At 24.2% G+C, this 24284-nt stretch overlaps 2 protein-coding genes across 2 annotated transcripts in view; both read left to right on the top strand.

The window, feature by feature from the left end:
- LOC117180335 (mitoguardin) overlaps positions 1–16943 on the top strand; it is a 166048-nt gene extending 149105 nt beyond the window's left edge. The window contains exon 9 of the mRNA XM_033372777.1: positions 16559–16943. Coding sequence (XP_033228668.1) covers positions 16559–16876 — 318 coding nt within the window. The 3' untranslated portion in view covers positions 16877–16943. The remainder of the gene's footprint in view (positions 1–16558) is intronic.
- LOC117180337 (transcription factor Adf-1-like) lies at positions 1721–9724 on the top strand. The gene is made up of 3 exons (XM_033372779.1): positions 1721–1996; positions 8535–8694; positions 8877–9724. The coding sequence occupies exons 1-3, from the start codon at positions 1864–1866 to the stop codon at positions 9376–9378; spliced, it is 795 nt and encodes a 264-aa protein (XP_033228670.1). The 5' UTR covers positions 1721–1863; the 3' UTR covers positions 9379–9724.
- Positions 16944–24284: the final 7341 nt, after the last annotated feature.

Below are 24284 nucleotides of genomic sequence, written 5' to 3'. Positions count from 1 at the left end.
ACATAAATTTTCAACGAAATAGTTGAATGTTTAAACAAAAAAATATCAATTTGTAACCAAAAATTCAATAGTTCAATTTTTATTCTAAAAAATTACTTTTCAACAAAAAAAAATGCTACACAAAAAAGTTGAATTTTTTATCTAAGGTTAGAATTTGCTACTAAAATTGTTTTAAAAAATGTAATTTTTAACAAAGCAATTGAATGTTCAACCAAATTTTTAATCTTAAAGGATGCATTTTCTAATGAAAAATGTAATAGCTAAGATTTCGACTGAAAAATATTGTTATTTTTAAAGAAAATCAGTTTAACTTTCAACCAAAAAGTTTATTTTTCAATCAGAAAAATTTATTTTCTACCACAATAAAAGTGTTTTTAATACAATACATAAATTATTAACCTTGCAGTTAAATTTTAAACTGATAATGTTAATATTCTACCAAAGAAGGCAAATTCTTAAGAAAGTAAATAAATTTCCATCAAACGGTTCAAGTTTTAACTAAAAAATAAAAAATTTCTATCAAAATTTCTAGATGAATTTGTTGGATAAAATAGTTAAATTTCCAGTTGAAAAAATGATGTTTAAAAGATAAAAAGATATAAAAATATATATTTTCAATGAAAAAATGCAATAGACGATATTTCAACAGAAACATTTGTAATTTATAACAGTTGATTTTAATAAGAAAGACGTCGTTATCAACAAACCAGTTTAATCTTCAACGAAAACATATAAGTTTTTAACCAAAACCCTTGATTTGTTAACCAACAATTATTTTCCTAAAAAAAAAATGCTTCAACTGTCAGAGGTCCATTTTCTACCAAAAATGGAAGAGTTAAATTTAAAAAAAATTAAACCAACAGTTAAATTTTTGAACAAAGAAATTAATTTTGAACTAATTTTCAAACTAATACTCACATTTTCCGTAAAAAATTAATTTTGAAGCAAAAGAAAAACAAAATATTTGCAACCAAAGAGGTGCATGTGAAAAAAACGAATAGTTGATATTTCAACCAAAAAATTTTAATTTAAAATAAAAAACAATTACATTTAACTAAAAAAGACCAATTTTCAACCAAATAGTTGAATTTTAAACTAAAAAAGAAAAACATTTTCGAACAAAAATTAAATATTGAAATTTTCCGTTGACAAAATTAACTTTCAACCAACACCAAAAAAAGATTAAATTTGTAACAAAAAAGATGAATTTTCAAAAAAGTATATAAATTTTCAAACAAACAGTTGAATTTTAAACCAGTAAAATTAACTTTTTACACAAAAAAAAAACGAATTTTCAACAAAATAGTTGAATTTTCAACTGAAAAAAGACATTTTCTACAAAAAAAAACTTTGACCTAAGAAATGAAGTTTTAACTAATTTGAAGATTATTTAATTTAAAAAATTAATTCTTAAGAAAATATTTCACCTTTCGAGTAAATATTTGAATTTTTTACCAAATTTTTAAACTTTTATTTTTTAGTGATTCTTAGACGTGAAAATGTCTTACATAAAAATGATTTTCACCCCCCCCCCCCATATTTTTGCAGAATACGTGATTTTTAGTTCCCCTGATAAGAAGCTGATGAGAAAACACTAAAAAAAAATAACATTCGTTATTATTAAAAAACTGCCCGATTTTTTCAAATTCTCAAGAAGTGTCATGGCGGTATCAGTACTTCCGTAATCAAGACGTTCGGCTGCAGCCGCGCGATCCGCAATGCGGTCGACAGAAGCAATCGTATCAACGCGTTCATGACGCGTGTCTAGACAACACTCTGAATGTACAGCCGCGACGACTGTCAAGTTTGTTTAGAAAGAGTTTAATTTATCCCTTCTTATTGTGAAATCAACAAATCAGAAACATGGACGATTCAAAGTTAATTGAATTGGTGCGACACCGTTCCTGCTTATTTGATCCAAAAAATAAGTATTATAAAGATTTAAATGTCAGAGACGATGCGTGGGCAGAAATTGCGGAAGGCTTGAAGCAACCTGGTGAGTAAAATCTATTATTTGTTTGTTTTACGATCATTTACGTAATAATTACATTACAATAATATGTAAGCACTATAATTATAGTATTAATAGAAATTTTATCGGTTCTGTTTACACGAATAATACATTATCAGAAAGCCGTACATATGTCATTTTTAGATTCGGCTTTATGGGATCTATTTACATTTACACTTGGGTCCTTTTTTAATATCTGATTAGACAGCGAAAATAATCAGATTCCAATTCCTCTCAAAGCCGTTCGGAGCTGCCAAACCTAACCTCAAATGAATTAAAAACACACTTTTCGTCTAACACATTAGAAGGTGCTTCAAAAGCTTGAAATTGGCCAAATCTACTAGGGTTGTGCAATTCATAGAGTTCTGAGTTGGTTAAATTACTTTGAGAACGAGAATGAAAATATAACCGAGAAATAAATTCTCTGAGAATTGATGAGAATCTCAGAATTTATTTTAACTAATAGAAGATGGCATTTTTTCGTTCACTTTTCGGTTGAAAATTCAACTCTTTTTATTAAAGTTTGTCTTTTTTATTTTAAAGTTTACCTGTTTTAGCAGAAATTAAATCTCATTTTGATAAAAAAGCAACTGCTTAGTTAGAAACTAAAAACTGTTTAGTTAGATACTATTTTCTTGAAAACTTAACTATTTCGTAGAATATTTACTTTTTGTTTAAAATTTATATTTTGGTGTTGAAAAATGAACTGAAATATTTTCTGGATGAAAGTTCTACTCATAAAAAAAATTGTTTTTCATGAAAAATTCATCTGTTTTAGTACAAAATTGATCTTTTTTGGATAACAATGCACTAGAGAATTAAACTATTTTGTTGAAAATTAATCCTTTTTGGTTGAAAAAATTCGTCTTTTTGGATTGAAAATTCAATTTTTTTTAAGAGAAACTTATTTTTTTTGTTACAAAAATTCAATTTTTTCATGTTACTGAGTTAACTGGAATCTTTTTTTGGACTATTTGCTAGAGAATTCAACAATTTTGTTAAAAAGTCAGCCTTTTTGGTTAAAAATTCGTCTTTTTGGATTGAAAATTCATTTTTTTTTAGTAGAAAATTATTTCTTGTTAAAAAATTCATAGTTTGATCGTGAAAGCTCGACTAAAATCTTTTTCAACAGAAAATTTGACTATTTTTTTAAAAATTTATCTTTTTCATGTAAAACTTCATCTGTTATAGAAGAAATTTTATTTTTTGTATGAAAATGCAACTATTTGGTTAAAAATCATTCTTCTTTGTTTGATAATTCAACTAATTTGTTTAAAATATTTGGTAGAATCGCTTTGTTAAGAAATCACTTTTTCGTTAAAGATTTATATTTTAAGTTGAAAAGTTATCTCGTTGATTAAAAGTTTTAGTATCTTGTTATAAATTAACCTTTATTAATGGAACATTCAACTACTTGGGTCAAAATTAAACTACATTGTGAAATTTTTTTATTTATTGAAGGCTTATGTCTGGTTGAAAATTTAACTGTTTAGTGGAAAATCCTTCTTTTTTTTAGAATTCATTTTTAAACATAAAATGTAACTTTTCCATTTTTTAAGTTTGATATTTTCTAGTTAAAAATTCGCGTTTTTTAAAATTATTTTTTAGGTTCAAGTTTCCTTTTTTTGTTGGGTAAAAATGCATCAGTTTCGTGGAAAATTAATTTTTTGTTGAACAGTTAAATTTTTTGTTTGAAAATTGAATTTTTGTAAAGAAAATTTGTCTTCTGGTTTAAAGGTTCAATAATTTAGATAAAATTTTATTTGTTTTTTGAGAGAACAATCTTCATTTGTTGGAAATTCGTCTTTTTGATTTAAAAATTCTTTTCTTTTGTTGTATAAATTTCCTGAACTTAAATTGTCGTGAATTTAAGAACTCTAGTTGTACATAAAAATACATTATTCTTTACCACAAAACTATCGCGATTTTAAAAGGAATTAAAAATTAATATTCTATTTTATGGTTGCGTTGGGCAGTCAGTGAAACCGAGTAAAATCTTGCTTACTTGAAAATCCTCAGCATTTCTAATTTTTTGTGGGTAATTTATCTGAATTTTAAAATAAAAAAAAAAACAGAAATTATTATTAGTGCCCTGCGCTTGACGGGTTAAGTGTTTAAACAAATCGAATAATTTCTACGTTTAAACGATTAAAATAATTTCATTCAGCTTTAAAAAAAATGTAATAAAATAATTGATAAAAGTCAGAAATTTTGAAAAAAGGAGCAAATTAGGGAATTTCTACAAGAAGTACCTTAAAAAATATCAGGGTAGTCACAGACATTATTACTCAGTTTTTCCTCAAATCACTTTTTAGTTTCCGAGATTTCAATGATTGTAAAGGGTTTTTTTAAACTCATAAGGTATTTTAAACAATTTTCCAGGATTTCCGAAAGTATCAGATTTCACAGAATGTCACGGGATTTTATTATATTTAAGTGATTCTAAAGAATTTATTCTCGAGAAATGAGGTTTTTTGTAGGATTTCCAAGGTTTAAAGAGATTTGAAATTTTTTTTTTTTAATTCACCCTCAATTCTTATTAATTTCTCCTGAATTCTTCTAATTCTTTGGAATTCATTCGAATAGTTTTACTTTTCTTGAATTCTTCTAATTTACTCAATTATACCTGATTCAATGAATTTCTTTTCAAGAGCTTTAAGCAATTTAAAAGGGTTCCAAAAGATTGAAAACAATTTGAAACATTATATATTTTTTAAAGATTACAAGTAATCTTTGATTGATTTCAGTAATTTAATCAAATTTCAAAGGATTCGTAATATTTGGGCCATTGTAAAGGATTCTTTGGCGTTTTCAAGGGCTTTAAAAAGTTTCAAGGGATTTCAAAAGATATAAAAAGATTTAAAATATTTTAGGAAATTTTAAACGCTCTAAAAGAGATTTAAAAAATTTCATGGGTTTTAAAAACTTTAAGGGTTATTCATATCGGAAGATATGAAAGGATTTTACAGGACCTGTAAGGTTATAGGATATTCTAAAAGATTCCAGGATTTCAGGAAGTATCATTAGATTTAATTAATTTCACGGGATTTTATAATATTTTAATTGATTTCAAAGAATTTATTCACAAAAAGCAAGGGATCTCGTAGAGTTTCCAAGATTTGAAGAGATTTTCAAATATTTTTTGTAATTCGCCCTGAATTTTTATTAATTTATCCAAAGTTTTGAAAAATTTTCTTGAATTCTTCTCAATTTACTCAATTCTACTTAATCCAATGGTTTTTTAAAAAGTCCTTGTTTAATTCATCTTGAAGTCTTAATTACTTATATTAAATTCTTAAACATTTCATAAAATTCTCTGTGATTTTTCTAAATTCTTTTCATCCTTAATTCATTGTATTTTTCCATATTTCTTAATTGTTTAGAATTCACTTGATTTTTTTTTCTAAATTCAGCTTGATATTTTAATGGCATTGTTTCGATTGAAAATTCCGTTTTAAATTCGTTTGAATTCTTTTAAATTTAACTTTAATTGTTTTGTAGTCATTAGTCACTTCTTTGGTTAGAAATTAATAGGGTTTCAAAGATTTGAAGAGATTTTTTTTTAATTCACTCTAATTTTTTTTAAATTCTTTGGAATTCTATTAAGTTTTTTTAATTTGCTTGAATTCTTCCAAAGTCACTCAATTCTATTTAATCAATGGGTTTTTTTTGAATTTTTAAAAGTTTTTATTTAATTGATCCTAAACTCTTGTAACCTTACTTTTTGAAATATTTTGAAATCGTTATGAATTCGTTGAAATCCTTGGAATTAAGTACTTAAAATGTTTGTGCAATCTTGACATTTCCGTGAAATCTTTTGGAATCTTTCAATTTTGTCAAATTTTTTTAATCATTGAAATACTTAAAATATTTCTGAAATTTTTTGAAATCCTTATGAAATATTTTCTTAATCTTTGTTTGTGAAATTTTGTTTTGTTGGAAATCGTTAAAATATTTTTAAATCTTCTCAAATTTGTTGAAAACTGTTAAAATTGTTATTCTTTTCAAATATTTATGAAATCTTCCTGCGTACCATGCCCGTTTTGAAATTCTTATTTTCTTTTGAAATCTGTATTAAATTTTAATGAAATCTTTTGTGTTAATTTGAAACCGTTAAAATACTTTAAATCTTTGTGAAATATTTTGAAATCTTCTAAAAAATATTGAAATTGCTTCAAATCTTTGAAAGGTTTTGAAATTTGGTGTACTGTACTCTTTTTAAAATCTTAAAAATGTTTGAAATCTTTCGAAGTTTTTTTAATCTTTATGAAATGTACGAAATCTTTGTGAAATGTACGAAATCTTTGTGAAATCTTTGAAATCTGGTGCGTATGCCTTTTACAAGTCTTTCAAACCCTTATGAAACGTTCGAAATATTTGGGAAATTTTTGTGAAATCTTTTTAATCTAGTGTACACGACTTTTTTAAATCTTTGAAATGCGTATGGTATCTTTTAAAAGATTGGTGAAATTTTTTTACATATTCGTGAAATCTTTCGTAAATATTTGTTTGTAAAATGTTTTAAATTCATTGAAATCATTGAATTTTTTTAAATCTTTGTGAAATCTTAAAAAATCTTTTAAAATCGTGTCAAATCTTTAAAAACTTTTGAACCCTTGATATATTGGGTTGAATATTATTTTTTCTGTTGAAAACTCATCTTTTTGTAGACAATTTAATAATTTGGTTGAAATATTGTTTCTTTCTTGAACGATAAATTCTTGCTTGATGGAAAATTCAACGCTGTTGTTAGAAATGTCATATTTCTTTGTTAAAAGTATAAATATTTCCTTGAAAATTAATCTGTTTTGTTTGAGGATTGTTTTTTTTAACCTCCTACTATTACGTTTTTCGTTTATAATTGATCCTTTTTGGTTGAAAATTATCTTTCAATCAAATAGGGTCAATTTTGATCCAAAGAAGATGAATTTTTAATAAACCAATTGAGTTTTTAACCAATTTGTAGAATTTTAAACTAAACGCCAAAATTATAATAGTAGACTTTTCAATAAAAATTATCAGCGCTGAAATATAAAAGGTGAATTTTCAACAACAAAAAAACAGAATTTTTTACCAAAAGATAATTTTTCGACAAAAATGACGACTTTTTCAAAAAAATTGTTGAATTTTCATAAAAAGTATGTTTTTTTTAATAAAAGAGATTATTTCTTCAACAAAAATACAATAATAAATAGACTTTTCAAATAAAAAGAATTGGGTTTCAGTCAAAAAAAGATGAATGTTCAACCGAAAAATATGAATTTTCAATTTAAAAAATGAATTTTCTACCAAACAATATAATTTTTTTTACCAAAAACGATTACTTTTTAATGAAAGACTTTAATTTCCAATAAAATAGTTAAATCTTTAACTAAATAGTAGAATTTCTAACCAAAAAGTAGAATTTTGAACCAAACAAATCATTCATTAAAAATTCCACTCCTTGGTTGAAAGTTGAAGGAATTTTTTTAAATTTTATTTTCTTTTCGTTGTATATTCATAATTTTAGTTAAAAGTTCATTTTTTGTTTGTTAAAATATTAAATTAAAAATTCTTTGTGTTGTAAAAATGGGGTTTTAAACTGCAAACTCAAATATTTGGTTAAAAAAGTCAACTTATTAATTGTAAATTAACTTTTTTGTTGTAAGTTCATATTCTCGCTTTGTAAAATTAAATTTTTTTATAGAGAATTAAGCTTTTGGCTTAAAAATTCAACAAATTTGTATAAAATTAAACTGTTTTGTAGAAAATTCGTTTTGGTTAAAAAATGCTTTTTTGTTGTTTAAAATTCGTATTTTTTAGGTAGAAAATCAAATTTTTTTGGTCCAAATCAAGTCATGTTGAAAATATATACTTTTTGGTCAAATGTAACTGTTTTTTATTTTTAATAAAAAATTTCTTTGTGGAAATATATATTATCTACTAAACATTTTTTGATAAACATTAATATTTTTGTTTGAAAATTCAACGATTTGCTTAACATTATTAAAAAAAAATTTTTTAATTATTTTTCATTCTTGACTGAAAAATGTTCAACTTTTTCGTAGAAAATTCGTTTTTCTTGTTGTTGTTCTAATGGAAAATTAATTTTTCTCGATAGAAATTTGTCTGCCTAATTTTTTGGTAAAAAATTAAACTATAGTTTAAAAATGCAGACTATTAATCTTTTTTGCTTGCAAATTTAACAATTTGGTAACGGATTTAACTATGTGGTAAGAAATTGAATTGTTTTGTAAAAAAATAGTTTTTATTATTTTTTTTTAATTGAAAATTAGTTCTCAGTGGAAATGTAAATACTCCATTTTTCAGGGTGGCCGTTTTAATCGGAGAAAAACATGTCTGGTCATCTCCAGGTTTACAAAAAATTATAACTTGTTTGTTTGTCTTATTTAACATTTGATTATCACCTATTTTCAACCTATTTTACACAAAAATGTCACCTATTCACCTTTTTTGACGACCCTGATATATGTTACATGTTACAACATGGTACTTTTTTTTTTGTTTTTTTTTTTTTTTTTAGTTGAAGAATGCAAAAGCCGATGGAGAAATGTGCGAGACACATTCATGAGACGTAAGAGGAGCCAAAAAATTTCGACAGGATCCGCCAGATCGCGGAAACGAAGAAGATGGTTTCTCGAAGGGTCTCTCGATTTCCTTCACCAGGTTGAAAACGAAAAAGCGTAAGTAAATAATTTCGCATACAAAATTTTATAAGAATACATGGATTTTGCATGAAATTTTTTTCCTTGCGCTCCAGAATGTCCAAATTTAAATTTGATAATCACTGTAAAGTCGGAAAAAGTAAAGCTATGAAAGTTGTTATAATATTCTATAGTTTAAACTTAAAAGCTTTTTTTTTCAGGACTGCAGTGCCAGCAAATTCGGGCGATTTAGACAGCGATGAGGAACCAAAATCACAAACAGAAGAAACCGAAATAGAGGAGCCGATTTATAATAATGAAAATGCAGAAACTTTGCAGCTAATCGAGGAGCACCTGATAACAATAAAGGAGGAGGATATCGATAAACGAAAACACGAGGAAAATACAAGCAGCAGGAGAAAGCAGAAAGTGACGGATACAATTTTAGAAACTATTGGGAAAAATTCGAATGAACGACAGGAATTTCTGTCGAAAGTATTTGAAAGTAAGACTGAGGATGATCATCCAATCGACGTCTTTTTCAAAAGCATGGCTGAATCTGTAAAAAAAATGAGTCAGGAGAGACAAATTCGCGCCAAAATGCAAGTTTTCCAGATTATTGGCCAACTTGAATTGGAAGAACTAAATTCCCGACCTTCTTCGACATTCCTGTCTTATTATGAACAGAGTGATTCCAGGCCAACTTCTTCGGGCTCTTCATAATTTGGATAAGTTGTTGAAATTACTTCAGTATTATTATTATTATTATTATTATTATTAAATATAGTTGGTAGGGTATCTAAGTAGGTCTTAATATATATTTTTTAAACGGTTATTTTTTGTTGATTTAATGCTGAATTTTGATCTACTAGTCTAAATCAAAATGGTTAGTCTTTAGCTGTGAAAAAAATACTCTCTATCTCCGCTGGGATTCGAATTAAAGATTATAACCATTTTTGTTTGGAATTTGAGATCAAAAAATGTCATTCCATCGACAAAAAGCTATTTGATTAAGCTAGTCGATAATATGACATCGAAAGTCTATTTTTTAAAATGATTGTAAGAAATTATTAGATTTAAAAATAAAATTTTGTTTTTGTATCATTGTCTTTCATTACCTTACAAACGTATAACCCTTTATATGTATTTTATAAATATTGTTGTAATTTTAATCTTTTAATTTCAGGTAACGTTTGAATTTATAATGTAATTAAATTCTGGTATTTTCAACCGGATTGAAAATTAAACGGACGGCTTTGATCGCGCGGCCAGAGTCGTTTTAGTCGCATTCGAAATGCACCTTAAAGAAACTTAAAAACTTTCATTTCTTTTTGTTTCTATAAGAAATTAAAACAAAGTTTCTTCATATTACCTGAATTCTTCTAATTTCAGAGCTGTCGCAGCCTTATTTACTTGAAAAAGTTTGTAAAAAATAGCCTAAAATATTTCAAATTTCTAAACCTTTTGAAAAATTTTTTAAGTTTTAAAAAACTCCTTGGAATTTTTAAAAACTTTATCAAATATTTCAAATCTTTTTTTAGTCCCCTCAAATTATTGCAATCTATTTTAAATTCTTTGGAATTTTTTAAAATATCCTAAAATATTTACAACCTATCGGAATCTTAAAATCCCTTGAAACTTTTTAATGTTATAAAACTTAGTTGGATTTATTTTAAATTCTCTAAAATATTTCGAATGTTCTACAATATTATGAAATTTTTTAAAGCTACTTTAAAAATTGCTTGGAATTAAACAAAAGTAACTTAATTCTTTTAAATCTCTTCGATTTATTAAAATCACTTAAAAATTCCTTGAAATCTTTGAAAATACTCTAAAATATTGTAAATGATTTGAACCCATTCATTTTTTAAGCTCTGGAAAATTCCTTGGAATTTTTAAAAATATCCTTAAATCTTTGGAATTTCTTCAATTTATTGAAATTAAAAATTCGTTAGAATCTTTCAAAATCCATTGAAACTTTACAAAGTTCTTGAAAATTTATTTTAATTCCCTAAAATATTTTTAATCTTATAAAATATTTTGAAAGCTCCTAAAAATTCCTTGGAACTAAAAAAAAAATATAGCCTAAAATCTAAACAATTCTTTGGAATTCCTTCGAATTATTGAAATAAATCGAAAATTCCTTGAACTCTTTGAAAATACTCTAAAATATTATAAATGCTTTGAACACCTTAAAAATCTTTTAAAAGTTTTTTAAGCTGCTGAAAATTCTTTGGAAATTTGTTAAATATCCTAAAATATTTGGAATTTCTTCAAATTATTGAAATAATTTTAAAATACCTTAGAATCTTTGAAAATCCCTTGAAACTTTTAAAAGTTCTTGAAAATTTCTTTTAGTTCTCCAAAATATTTTAAATCGTATGAAATTTTTTAAAACTCCTAAAAATTCCTTGGAATTATAAAAAAAATATAGCCTAAAATCTAAACAATTCTTTGGAATTTCTTCGAATTATTGAAATAAATCGAAAACTCCTTGAACTCTTTGAAAATACTCTAAAATATTATAAATGCTTTGAACACCTTAAAAATCTTTTAAAAGTTTTTTAAGCTGCTGAAAATTCCTTGGAAATTTTTGAAATATCCTAAAATATTTGAAATTTCTTCAAATTATTGAAATAATTTTAAAATACCTGAGAATCTTTGAAAATCCCTTGAAACTTTTAAAAGTTCTTGAAAATTTCTTTTAATTCTCCAAAATATTTTAAATCGTATGAAATTTTTTAAAACTCCTAAAAATTCCTTGGAACTAAAAAAATATATATCCTAAAATCTGAACAATTCTTTGGAATACCTTTGAATTATTAAAATCAATTGAAAATTCCTTGAAATATTTGAAAATACTCTAAAATATTGTAAATGATTTGAACACTTTCAAAATCTTTTGAAAATTTTTTAAGCTCTTGAAAATTTCTTGGAATTTTTTTAAATATCCTAAAATATTTTCAGTCTTAGGAATTTCTTCAAATTATTGAAATAAATTAAAAGTTCCTTAGAATCCTTGAAAATCCCTTGAAACTTTAAAAATTTCTTGAAACATTGTTAGAATTTTTTTTTGATTTCCTAAAATATTTCAAATCATATAAAATATTTTGAAATTTTTTAGAACTCTTAAAAATTCCTTGGAATTTAAATAATATATCATAAAATCTGAACAGTTCTTTGACTTTGAATTATTGAAATGAATCGAAAATTCCTTGAGCTCTTTGAAAATACTCTACAATATTGTAAATTATTTGAAAACTTCCAAAATCTGTTGAAAATTTTTTAAGCCCTTGAAAATTCCTTGGAATTTTTTTAAATATCATTAAATCTTTGTAATTTCTTCAAATTATTGAATTAAATTAAAAATTCCTTGGAATCTTTGGAAATACTTTTAAACTTTTTAATGTTCTTGAAAATTCCTTGAAATTTTTTAATTCCCTATAATATTTTAAATCGTATGATATAGTTAAAAAATTTAATGTTCGTAAAAATTCCTTGGAATTAAAAAAATGTATCCTAAAATCTGAAAAACTCTTTGGAATCCCTTCAAATTATTGACATCAATGGAAAATTCCTTGAAGTCTTTTAAAATACTCTAAAATATTGCAAGTGTTTGAAGTCTTTCGAATTTTTTGAAAGCTAAAAATTCCTCGGAATTAAAAATATATATATATATATATATCCTAAAATCGGTACAATTACTCGAAATCCCTTCGAATTACCAGTATGTAAATCAATTGAAAATTCCTTGAAATCTTTTTAAATCCCTTGAAACTAAAGATCTTGAAAATTTTTAAAATACATTAAAATCTTTCAAAACTTTTGCAGTCCCTTCAAATTATTTGAATCTGTTCAAAATTCCTTGGAATCTTTAAAAATACCCTAAAATATTTCAAATCTTTTAAAACTCATCAAAGCTCTTGAAAACTCATTGGAATTTTTTAAAATATCCTGACGGAAATCTTTAAAAAAAAATATAAATCCTTCGCAATTCTTTAAATTGATTGAAATCTATGACAAATTCCTTGGAATATTTAAAACTACCCTAAAATCTTTTAAATCCTTTGTAGTCTCCTTCAAAATTTTTACATATATTTTTAAATTCCTTGAAATTTTTTCAAATGTACTAAAATATTTAAAAATCTTTTAAATCCCTTGAAACTTTCTAATTTCTTTAAAATTTCTTAGGATTCTTAAAAATATAATCTATCAAATCCTTTATAGTCCCTTCAAATTATCGAAATCTATTCCAAATTCATTGAAGTTAATATTTTTAAATAACCTAACATATTTCAATTCCTTTCAAATTTTTTGAAATCATCTGAAACTTTTTAAAACTATTGTGAACTCCTTGGAATTTTTTTTTAATATCCTGATATCATTAAAAAAATGTATTATTTGAAGTTATTGAAATATATTACAAATTTCTTGGAATATTTGTAAATGCCCTAAAATATTTCACATCGTTTGAAATTTTTCGAAAGAGTAAAACATTTTTTAAACATTCATGAAAAATCAGAAATAGTAATAAACTTGAATTCAGTAGTGGTTAACATATGGGTTAACCATTATTTTCATTTTAAAAAGTGACTAACAATTTTGTTGAGAAAAAAGTGACGGTGTGGCTGCCCTGTTTATTCTTGACAGTTGCTTAAAGTAGTTCATAAAGAAACGCGCTGACTGCTAACATTTTTTTTTAAATCCCTGACATTCGTGATAAAAAAGAAATTTCCTGAATTTCCAAATTTGCACGTTTTCCCTGACCTGTGCCCACACGGAATATAGACATTATATTTTTTTATTAAAGCTTTAAATGAAATCTATTTTCTTATGGATAATTTTATGACACGAAATCAGATCATAAAAAAGATTCATAATTCAAAATTAGATATTCAAAAATGAAAAATTGAAAATAAAAAACTAGAAAGATAATTGAATAAAATGTCTTTAAGAAAGTCAAGAAAATAAACCAACCGGTAAACACTTTTTTAAATCTTTTTAATTGATTAATTTTTTATTGTAAAACACGAGAAATATAAAAAAAATATATTGAAAGAAAGTTGCCAGTGCGATTTACATCATTTTCAAATTTATAAATAAGTTTATTAAAACGTCATCCAGATACTGATAAAAAATCAGCTTTTCATATGGTCGTTGTACAAAAGCTGGATTAGTAATAAAATTACACCCTCGTTACCTATACAAAAAAGCTATTTTAAGGAAGAAGCCATATAAAAATATGTGCATAATTTTGTTATGTACCAACGAGAACCTTTGTAATATTTTATCAGTTTTCTAATTTTTCAATTTTTTAACTTTATTTTTTATTTTAGGACCAATTACTTAACAAAAAAAAGTTTAACAAATTTTGTTTTTAAAATGTCATCCTAGTACTTGTAAAAAAAAGAGTTTACCAATGAGATTTCACAGAATTTATAAATAATTTAACTAAAATGTGAACCAGATGCTTATCAAAAATAAGTTTTTCATATGGTTGTTGTACAAAAGCTGGATTATAAAAAAATTCCACCCTTGTTACCTATACAAAAAAGGTATTGCAAGGAAGATCCCATATGTAAAATATGTGCATAACTTTGTTATGTAACAATGAGGACCTTTGTAATATTTTATCCTTTAGAAATTTTATCAATTTTTAAATTTTATTTTAGGATCTAATACTTAACAAAAACAAGTTTAAAAAATTTTGTTTTTAAAATGTCGTCCTAGTACTTATAAAAAAAAAGAGTTTACCAATGACATTTCACAGAATTTATAAATAATTTAACTAAAATGTGAACCAGATGCTTATCAAAAATAAGTTTTTCATATGGTTGTTGTACAAAAGATAGATTATAAAAAAATTCCACCCTTGTTACCTATACAAAAAAGGTATTGTAAGGAAGATCTCATATGTAAAATATGTGCAGAACTTTGTTATGTAACAATGAGGACCTTTGTAATATTTTATCCTTTAGAAATTTTATCAGTTTTCTAATTTTTCAATTTTTAAAATTTATTTTATTTTAGGACCTAATACTTAACAAAAACAAGTTTAATAAATTTTGTTTTTAAAATGTTGTCCTAGTACTTATAAAAAAAAAAGAGTTTACCAATGACATTTTGTTTTTAAAATGTCTTTCTAGTACTTATAAAAAAGAGCTTAGCAATGAGATTTCACAGAATTTACAAATAATTTAACTAAAATGTGAACCAGATGCTTATCAAAAATAAGTTTTTCATATGGTTGTTGTACAAAAGCTGATGCCACCCTTGTTACCTATACAAAAAAGGTATTGTAAGGAAGATTCCATATGTAAAATATGTGCATAATTTTGTTATGTAACAATGAGAACCTTTGTAATATTTTATCCTTTAGAAATTTAATTTATTTTATTATAAATTTAATTTCTTTAATTATTCCTTTATTTTAGAACCTAATACTCAACAAAAATAAATTTTTTTAAATGTTATTTTTAAAACATCATCTTGGTACTTATCAAAAAAATAAGGTTGCCAATGAGATGTTACATAATTTCCAAATTTATAAATAATTTAATTAAAATGCGAACCAGATGCTTATCCAAAATAAGTTTTTCATATGTTTGTTGCACAAAAGCTGTATTATTGAGAAATTACACCATTGTTACCTATGCAAACAATGTATTCTAAGGAAGATCTCATATATAAAATACGTGCATAATTTTGTTATGTACCAAAGAGTGCCTTTGTAATATTTGATTCTTGAGGAATTTTATAATGATTTATTCTAAATTTAATTGTTTCAGTTACTCCTCTATTTTAGAATCTAATACTTAACAAAAAAAGGTTTTTTGATATGTTATTTTAAAAATATAATCCTGGTACTTATAAAAAAATAAGGTTGTTAATGGGATCTTACGTAATATCCAAATTTGTGAATAATTTAATTAAAATGTGAACCACATGCTTATCCAAAATAAGTTTTTCATATGGTTGTTGTACAAAAGGTGGATTATAAAAAAATGTCACCCTTGTTACCTATACAAAAAAGGTATTCTAAGAAAGATCCTATATATAAAATATGTGCATAATTTTATTATATACCAATGAGTACTTTTTTAATATTTCATCCATTATAAAATTTTTTTTTTTTTTCAAATATTGCAGTTTCTATATTATTCTTTTATTTTAGGATCTAATACTTAACAAAAACAAGTTTAACAAAATGTTGTTAAACTGTCATCCTGGTACTTATTAAAAAAGAGCTTGGAAATTAGATTTCTGACTTTTCAAGTTAATAAGTAATTTAATTAAAATTTGAACCCGATGCTTATTAAACATCAGTTTTGCACATGGTTGCAAAAAAACTGGATTATAAAAAATTACATCCTTGTCACCTATAAAAACAATTTATTCTGAGGAAGATGTATCTAAAATATGTGCATAACTATTGAATGTACCAGTGGGTACGTTTGTATTACTTTATCCATTCGAAATTTTATTGTCTAATTTTTTCGTTTTTAATTATTCCTTTCTTTAAGAACCTAATACTTAACAAAAATAGGTTTATCAAAATGTTATTCACATGGTTGTGCAAAAGCTGGATTATAAAAAAATGACACCCTCGTAACCTATACAAAAAAGGTATTCTAATGAAGGTACCATATCTGCAGGTTTTGCTCACGAATATTTTAAGAGTTCTTTAAATTGAGGCCAAATAATTTTTACCTCCACTTTTTGAAACAAATCCTTTTATTAAAATTTGGGTATGAAGAGTATTTTAGATGTTCGCAATTTTATAAATTTATAAATTTGTGGATTGTTTCTTTTCCTATCTGCGGAAATTATAATGATCTACATAGATTGGTTCAGACTCGGCCACAAAAAAAATATATATTCTATTTTTAATTTTTTGTTTCAGGCAATAGGAACTGCCGTATGGTCGGTTCTGATGGGCAAGAGACAGATGCTCAAGTACAACAACGGGTTTTTAGCACATTTCTACTCAATTTCAGAACAAGTCTCTCCGGTGCTAGTTTGGGGCTTCCTGGGGCCAGAAGGAAGTCTTCAATCCACTTGCCAGTATTTCAGGGATCAGGTTATAGAATTTTTAGTAGACATTTTCAATTTTTTCAAAGTCAGATACACAACTGTCGATAGTCTCGCGGAAGATATACTCAGGGAAATGAAAGTCAGAGTCGAGAACATCAATCAAAGGCTCTCTCTTGAAGGTTGCTAGGATAGTATCCAAATTAGGATTACAAAATCGGCGACACTTGAATTTATTTAGCTGATACTCAACAGAACAAAAAAAAATTAACTGGTTCTGATAAGGCCAACATGGAACTATAAGGTTTTCTGAATACCATGGTGCTTTACTAATAAATAAAATAATTAATCACGTCTGAATCTGCCGAGATTCTTTTTTGGTGAGCTCACGAAAGTCGAAAGTCACCGATTTTTTAATCCTCGATTCTAATTTGTAATTTAATATGCACTCTTTAAAGATTTAGGAAATATATACGATATGGGACTTGTATTATGTGTTCAAGTTAAGTTATATGTCAATTTGGCTTCAGGACAGGCGTAGAAAAATGTGATCAAAATGTGAAATGAACAAATTTTTACCTGTCTTGTCGAATTTTTTAATTCTCGACATAATATCTGTAATATTTATAGATAATTACTAAAAGTATAGATAATAGTAAAACTCATAACTTATTTGTACTATATACGAAATTCTCTGTTGCAAACAGGTTTGCAAGTTGATATCGAGCGCATGCTATTTTATAAAAATAGTTTATCCGTAATGTCTCTCAGTCTCAAATAATTTGTGATGTTGTAGGAGATTTCCACTTTCGTAAGAGATAAGTTTTAATTAAGTATCTAATTATATATGGTGCGAGTAGTGAAATAAACATCTGCCGTTATTTGGAAAAACAACGTTTAGTAGAAAAAATTGAAAAATTATTTTTTTTTATATCGATCTAATCGTAAAAAAAAGAAACGCAATTATTCAAATAATTTTCTAAAAATGGTTAATAACTTTTAAAATAATTATTGCATAATTTTCGGAAAGCACCGTTAACTGCAAAGTTTGAGAGATAGAGTAACAAGAAGTTATATCGTTGAAAAATATAATAGATAAAAAATAATTCTTTAAAATCATTTCAGTTGTTTAAAGTGGAAACGATTAGTTGGAAATTTTCAAAAGAAATTAATAAAATTGTATTAATCACCAACATAATTAATTTATTATATAAATTGCATAATTACATCATTTATTTATTTGGGTTAAAGATGTGTTAAATTTATTATTTAATATTTTAATTGACATAAAATTTACTAATTTATTTCAGACTTAAAATTCAATAATTTCGAGTTTTGCTGATACTTAATTCATTCGGAATTTATGTACATTTAATAAATAAACAGTAATTAATTCCGATAAAATATCGTTTTTATCGTTATTTATGAAATTTATTAATAGTTATAACATTCGCATTTATATTTTCGTTAAAAAAAACTTTGGACTTCCAATGTATTGAAATATATAACTTTAATATATACTGTTATACATATATCTATATCATCTGCAAATGAAGAATTTTCAATTGTGAATCTTCCACATTAAGCGACATAAAAAAACGTTTAAAATTAAATTTCTTTAAAATAAAACTCTTAATAATGGAAAAATGTGAAAATATATATATTTAAAATTCAAGAATTTTTAATTATAACTCTCCAAAGTGGTAAAAAATGGAATGGTTGAACTTTAAAATATTGCAGATTTCCTCCTTTAAAACATTTACAATTAAAAATATAACAGTTTTATGTTTAGCAATTAAAAATTCTGAACTTTTAATGATTAGTATTTGAAATTTCATCAATTTGGAAGATTTAAAATAAAAAAATCTTGACTTTTGATCTTCAATATCATGACAATTTAAGAATTTTTATTTATAAATCTTTAAAAATTAAACATTTTTAAAAAATGTTTAAAATTGCATAACTTTAAAATATAATTTTTTATATTTGTATAATTTCTATTTTTTAAATAGACGACATTTAAACTGCAATTCGTTAAGATTAAATAACTCAAATTGTAAAGCTTTAAAATTATAGATCTTTTAATTGTAAATCTTTAAGATTTAATTTTTTTAATTAAAAATTTAAAAATTATACGAGTTTTAAGTTTTACAGTAAAAAATTCTGGCATTTAAATAATTTAAAATCATCACAATTTCAAAATTCCTATTTAAACATTTTTCGAAGTTAAAGATTTTTCAATTGTAAATCTTCAAAACTGATGAGTTTAAAATTGCAAATCGTTAAAATTGAAGATTTTTCCATTGTAAGTCTTCAAAATTTAACTATTCGAAAAAATGTTTCAAATTCAATACATTAAAAAAATAATGTTTGAAAATTGAATAATTTGTAATTGCAAATTTTTAACAGTCAAAAATGGTCAATTTTTACTCTTCAAGATTGGAGAAATATGAATGACAAATATTTAAAAATGAGTATATTTTATAAGTGAGTCTTAGATTTAAAAAATCAAAATTCTGCCATTTTAAAGACTTACATTTCAAATTTCATCAATTTGGAAGATCAGTTAAGAAGCTTTCAATTGTTAATCTTCAAAACTGAAGAGTTTTGAATTAAACTTGAAAAAAATGTTTCAAATTTGATACCTTAAAATATGATTTATGAAAATTGAATAATTTTTAATTCTATGCTTTTAAAATTCAAGAAAATTTTATTATAACTTTTCAAAATGGTCCAAATTTAAATTGTCGCTATTTGAAGTTAAAGATTTTAATTTTTTTTTAATTAAATTAAATTGTTGAAGGACAAAATTTATAATAAATAACATAAAATAACAATAAAATTAAAATATTGTAAATTGTATATCTTTGAAATATAAGTTTTGAAAATTGAATAATTTGTAATTCTATAGTTTTAAAATTTAAGAATTTTTAAATGTAATTCTTCAAAATGGTAAAATTTGAATTTTTGGTCTTTGAAATTGAATATTTAATTATTTAAAACATTTCCAATATTAAAATTATAAAAGTTTTATATATCACAATTAAAAGTCTTGCAATTTTAATTCTTAACATTAAAAATTGAAAACTCTTGACTTTTGATCTTAAAGATCATCACAATTTAAGTATTTCTATTTATAGGTCTTTCAAAATTAATCAGTATTCAAATTTAAATCTTCAGAATTGAAGATTTTTTAATTACAAATCGTTAAAATTGAAGAATTTTCCATAGTAGTCTTCAAAATTTAAGTATTCAAAAAAATGCTTCAAATTGCATACTTTTAAAGTATGACTTTTATAAATTGAATAATTTTTTCATTCCAAAATTTTGTAACATTAAAAAATTGTCAATTTTAACTCTTCAATTTTGGAGAAATTTGAATGTCAAATCTTTTAGGATAGAAGATATTTAAACTGTTAATCGTTAAGTTTGAAGAATTTGAATTGTAAGTATTCAAAATAGTAGAACTTTGAATTGTAAATGTTTAAAAATTAATTTTTTTAAATTTACAATAAAAAAATTATACAAGTTTTAAATTTTAAAATAAATATTCTGCCATTTTAATAATTTACATTTCAAATTTCATCAACTCGGAAGATTAAGAATTGAAAACTTTTGATTATTGATCTTTAAAAGCATTACAATTTAAGAATTGTTATTTATACTTGTTTTAAAATTAAACAGTTTTCAATTATAAATCTTCAAAATTAAAGTTTTGAATTGAACAATTGAAAAAGGATGTTTTAAATTTCAATTTGTAATTACAAATTTTCAATATTCAAGAATTGTCAATGATAATTATATATAACTCTTCAAAATTACAGAACATTGAATATGGAAATCTTTTAAAATTGAAAAATATTTTATTTCCTAAATTTACAATTAAAATTAAAAAATGGTGAATAATAATATGATTAATATGTAATATTTCATAATAAATACAATTTCATGTTTGAATAATAATTTGTAATATTTCAATACTCTCATAGTCTTTTGCCATGAACGGCGTTCTCTCAAATTACGTTTTCCCGAATTTGAGCATCCCAATCAACACCGTTAACTGCATTTTCAATAATTAATTAACATTTTAAGATAAATTTATTTGCAAATATGAAAAGATCATTTGCAAATATGAAAAGATCATATGCAAATTCAAGAATCAAAAAAAAAAGCAGAAAATAAATTAGAATCCACAATACCCAGGAATAAAGGTTCGAACATTTTTTGTCGATTTTCTCGGCTTCCTTCTTTTTGCAGTTATTTTACAGTGATTTTCCAAATCACGGCAGATATGCGTATTGAGTTTATGTAGAAACATATACTCATGAGGAAAGTATTATATAAAAAAAAAAGAAAAAAAATAGTTCACCGGTTTTACATTCCATTAAAGGGTAGTCTTTGCGTCAAGTTAATGAAAAAGTACAAGACTTATCGCCGGTTAGTTAAGGAAAATGCATGATATAATAAGCCAAAGTTGTCAATGAAACGCCTTTTCTATTAAAACAGGATGTCTAGCGTTTTTGAAAAAAATTGCCAAGACTACCAGGTTTTCCAGGATAAAAAAATTTTTTTATCCATGTATCTTTTTTTACAGTAAAAATAATATGCACGAAAGACAGTAGAAGTTGATCTAGTAGATATTAAATAATTGTTATTTTCGAATTTTCTCATTCTTCCGCAAAATCTTATTTTGTGGTCAAAAAGACTTTTTTTTGGTGATTGTTCTTTTTCATCAGGTTGGAAAATCACGAACCTACAATCGTGAATATTTCGCAGTTTCTCATTTTTTCCCCGATTTCTTCAAATTAAACAGCAATTTAATGACATTATTTTTAAATCAATAATTTGTTGTTATTGATATCATCAAAATGACTTCAATTTCGCGATTAATGCGCTTTCTTTTTATTAGAATTAAGCGGTTCTACCTGACCAATTTTTCATTTTTCCTGACCATTAATATACAGAGATCAATATTCTAATCTTGCAATATTTTCAACATAGAATCTTTTACAAAGAGAATAAAATAATTTAAAATTTACATTTAATAGTCTATTTATTTCAATAACAAAATTGACTTGTCTTGCAATAAAACTGTTGAATTTTCTACTCAAAAAACTGACTTTCTAAAAAAATGGAATTTTCAAAGAAATAATGACATTTTCAAGAAAATAGTTGATTTTTTAAATAATTTGTTAAATTTTCAACAAAATAGTTGATTTTTTAATAAAATAATGTAATTTTCAACCTACAAACATGTATTTTCAACCCAAAAGTAGAATTTTGAAACACTAAATATTAAACTTCAACCAAAAATAATTACTCTTTCCGAAAATAAAGCCAAATTTCAGCTGAAAAACATCAATTATCAACCAAAAGATGGAAATTTTACATTTTCAGGTCAAAAATTAATCTAAAAAAAAACGAATTTTCAACAAAACAGTTAAATTTTCGACTAAAAAGTAAGAATTTTTGACAAATATGTTAAATTGTCCTCAAAGTAATAAAATTTACTACAAAATATTTGAATTTTTAAGGAAATTAATGTATTTTCAACTTTATCAAAAACTGAATTCAACTAATTTTCTACAATAAAAGTAGAATTTTCCAAAGATTACCTGAATTTTCAACAAAATTTTTTAAATTGCAACACAAAATTTAGTTTTTAACCAAACATTTGCATAACCAAAATATTAAATTTTTTAATAGAAAAATGGTATTTTTTTTAATTGTTAAAAAATTTGTTGGAATTTTTCTTTGAAATTTAAAAAGTTTTCGTTGAAATTTTCTACCAATAAAACCGAACTTTCGACTAAAAAGATCCATTTTCAACCAAAAATGGAAAAGCTACATTTTATTTGAGAAAATTATTTTTTTTAAAATAGTTGAATTTTCTATCTATGAAGATAAATTCTCAAACGAAAACTATGAACTTTCAACCAAAAAATCAATTTTCTGCTAAAAAAAGTAGAATTTTCCAAAAAATACATATGTTTTCAACAAAATAGGTAAATTTTCAACAAGAAGGTTAATATTTAACCAAAAATTGCACTTTAAACCAAAATAGTTGAATTATTAACCATAAAATTTCCTATTTTTTATTTTAAAAGTTTTTTTCGAATTTTCTACCAACAAAACCGAATTTTCAACTAAAGATCCATTTTTACTCAATAATGGAAAAGTTACATTTCCAAGTAGAAAATTAATTTTAAACAAAGTAGTTGAGTTTTCAACTTAGGAAAATAAATTCTCAAAACAAAACTGCGAATTTTCAACAAAAAAATTAATGTTCTACAAAAAAGTCGAATTTAAAAAAAATACATGATTTTTCAACAAAACAATTAAATTTTCAACAAAAAGTTTAATGTTTAACCAAAAATTTCAGTTTTAACCAAAATATTTTATTTTATAACCATAAAGTTTTCCTATTTAAAAAATGCATTTTTTTAAATTTCTACCAATAAAGCCGAATTTTCAACAAAATCGTTAAATTTGTTACAAAAGAGACGAACTTTCAATAACACCAAAATTAATTTGTAACAAACTGGTTTCAACTTTAATTAATTGTATTTTCATTTTTAAAGAAATCAATTTTTTACTTTAAAATTGAATAGTTACATTTTAACTCAAAAAGGTAATTTTTCAACAAAAAAATAAAATTAATTTTTAAATAAAAATAGAAACGAGCTTTCAATCAAAGAGATGAATTTTCAATGAAAATGATGAATCTCAGACCATAAAAATTAATTCTGAACCAGAGTTTAACTTGCAATCAACTAGATTAATTTTTAACAAAAATGATGAATGTTCAACTTGACTTTTCTACCAAAAGGATGAATTTTTAATTATTAATGTAATTCTAGATTAGATATTTTGACCAAAAAGGATGACTTTTGAACAACTTTTAGAATTTGGTTTCAAATAATTAAATTCTTGACTAAAAATATAATCGTTAGCAGGAAGCAACTTAAAAGAAAATTAAATAGAAAGACAAGACAAATAATTTACCAACAATCATGTTGTGTCATGTTGGCCGAAAATGTTATTTTTAAAATTTTCTAACATTTCCTTGATCAATTTTTCCTTTTCCCAGACTATAAATACCCAAAGACCAGAATAAAACAATTTGAAATCAAAATACAAAAATTAAAATGCCTCTTTTAGAAATTCTCTTTGCAAGATTTTTATTAAAAATCCCTGCATTTAAATATATTAACAGCAAAAAAATGATTTTATTTAAAACAATTAAATTAAATTTTTGTTAAAGTTGAAATAAATCGAGAATGAATGAGAAACCTTGAAATATTTTCGACTGTACCTTCGTGCTTTTTACTCTGACAAAATAAACAATCGCTTATTCAAAAAGTGTATTTTTCTACTTTCAAATAAAACAAAAAATTATCAATCAAATGAGAAATTGAGTTACGTGAACCTAACAAAAAACCGTTATGCAACCTTTTTTCGTTCAACAGGAAACAAGTTTAAAAACTTATTTTTTCTTTAAGGGCATGTGACACAGCTAAATACCTATATTACCGACCACAGTTTTTCAGTTCACTGAATGTTTTTTTGAACCTAAGAACTTTTTTTGTGAATGAAAT

This window comes from Belonocnema kinseyi, chromosome 9 (assembly GCF_010883055.1).
Source record: "Belonocnema kinseyi isolate 2016_QV_RU_SX_M_011 chromosome 9, B_treatae_v1, whole genome shotgun sequence".
NCBI classification, from domain to species: Eukaryota; Metazoa; Arthropoda; class Insecta; order Hymenoptera; family Cynipidae; genus Belonocnema; species Belonocnema kinseyi.
The sequence above is the reverse complement of the archived record's forward strand: the minus strand, read 5'-3'. Positions and strand labels throughout refer to the sequence as shown.

Bases quoted from the DNA above. Each gene is read 5' to 3' on its own strand.
- LOC117180337 (XM_033372779.1), top strand. From the start codon at position 1,864: ATGGACGATTCAAAGTTAATTGAATTGGTGCGACACCGTTCCTGCTTA. The intron at 1,997-8,534 runs GTGAGTAAAATC...TTTTTTTTTTAG, and splicing joins GGAAGGCTTGAAGCAACCTG to TTGAAGAATGCAAAAGCCGA. The intron at 8,695-8,876 runs GTAAGTAAATAA...TTTTTTTTTCAG, and splicing joins CAGGTTGAAAACGAAAAAGC to GACTGCAGTGCCAGCAAATT.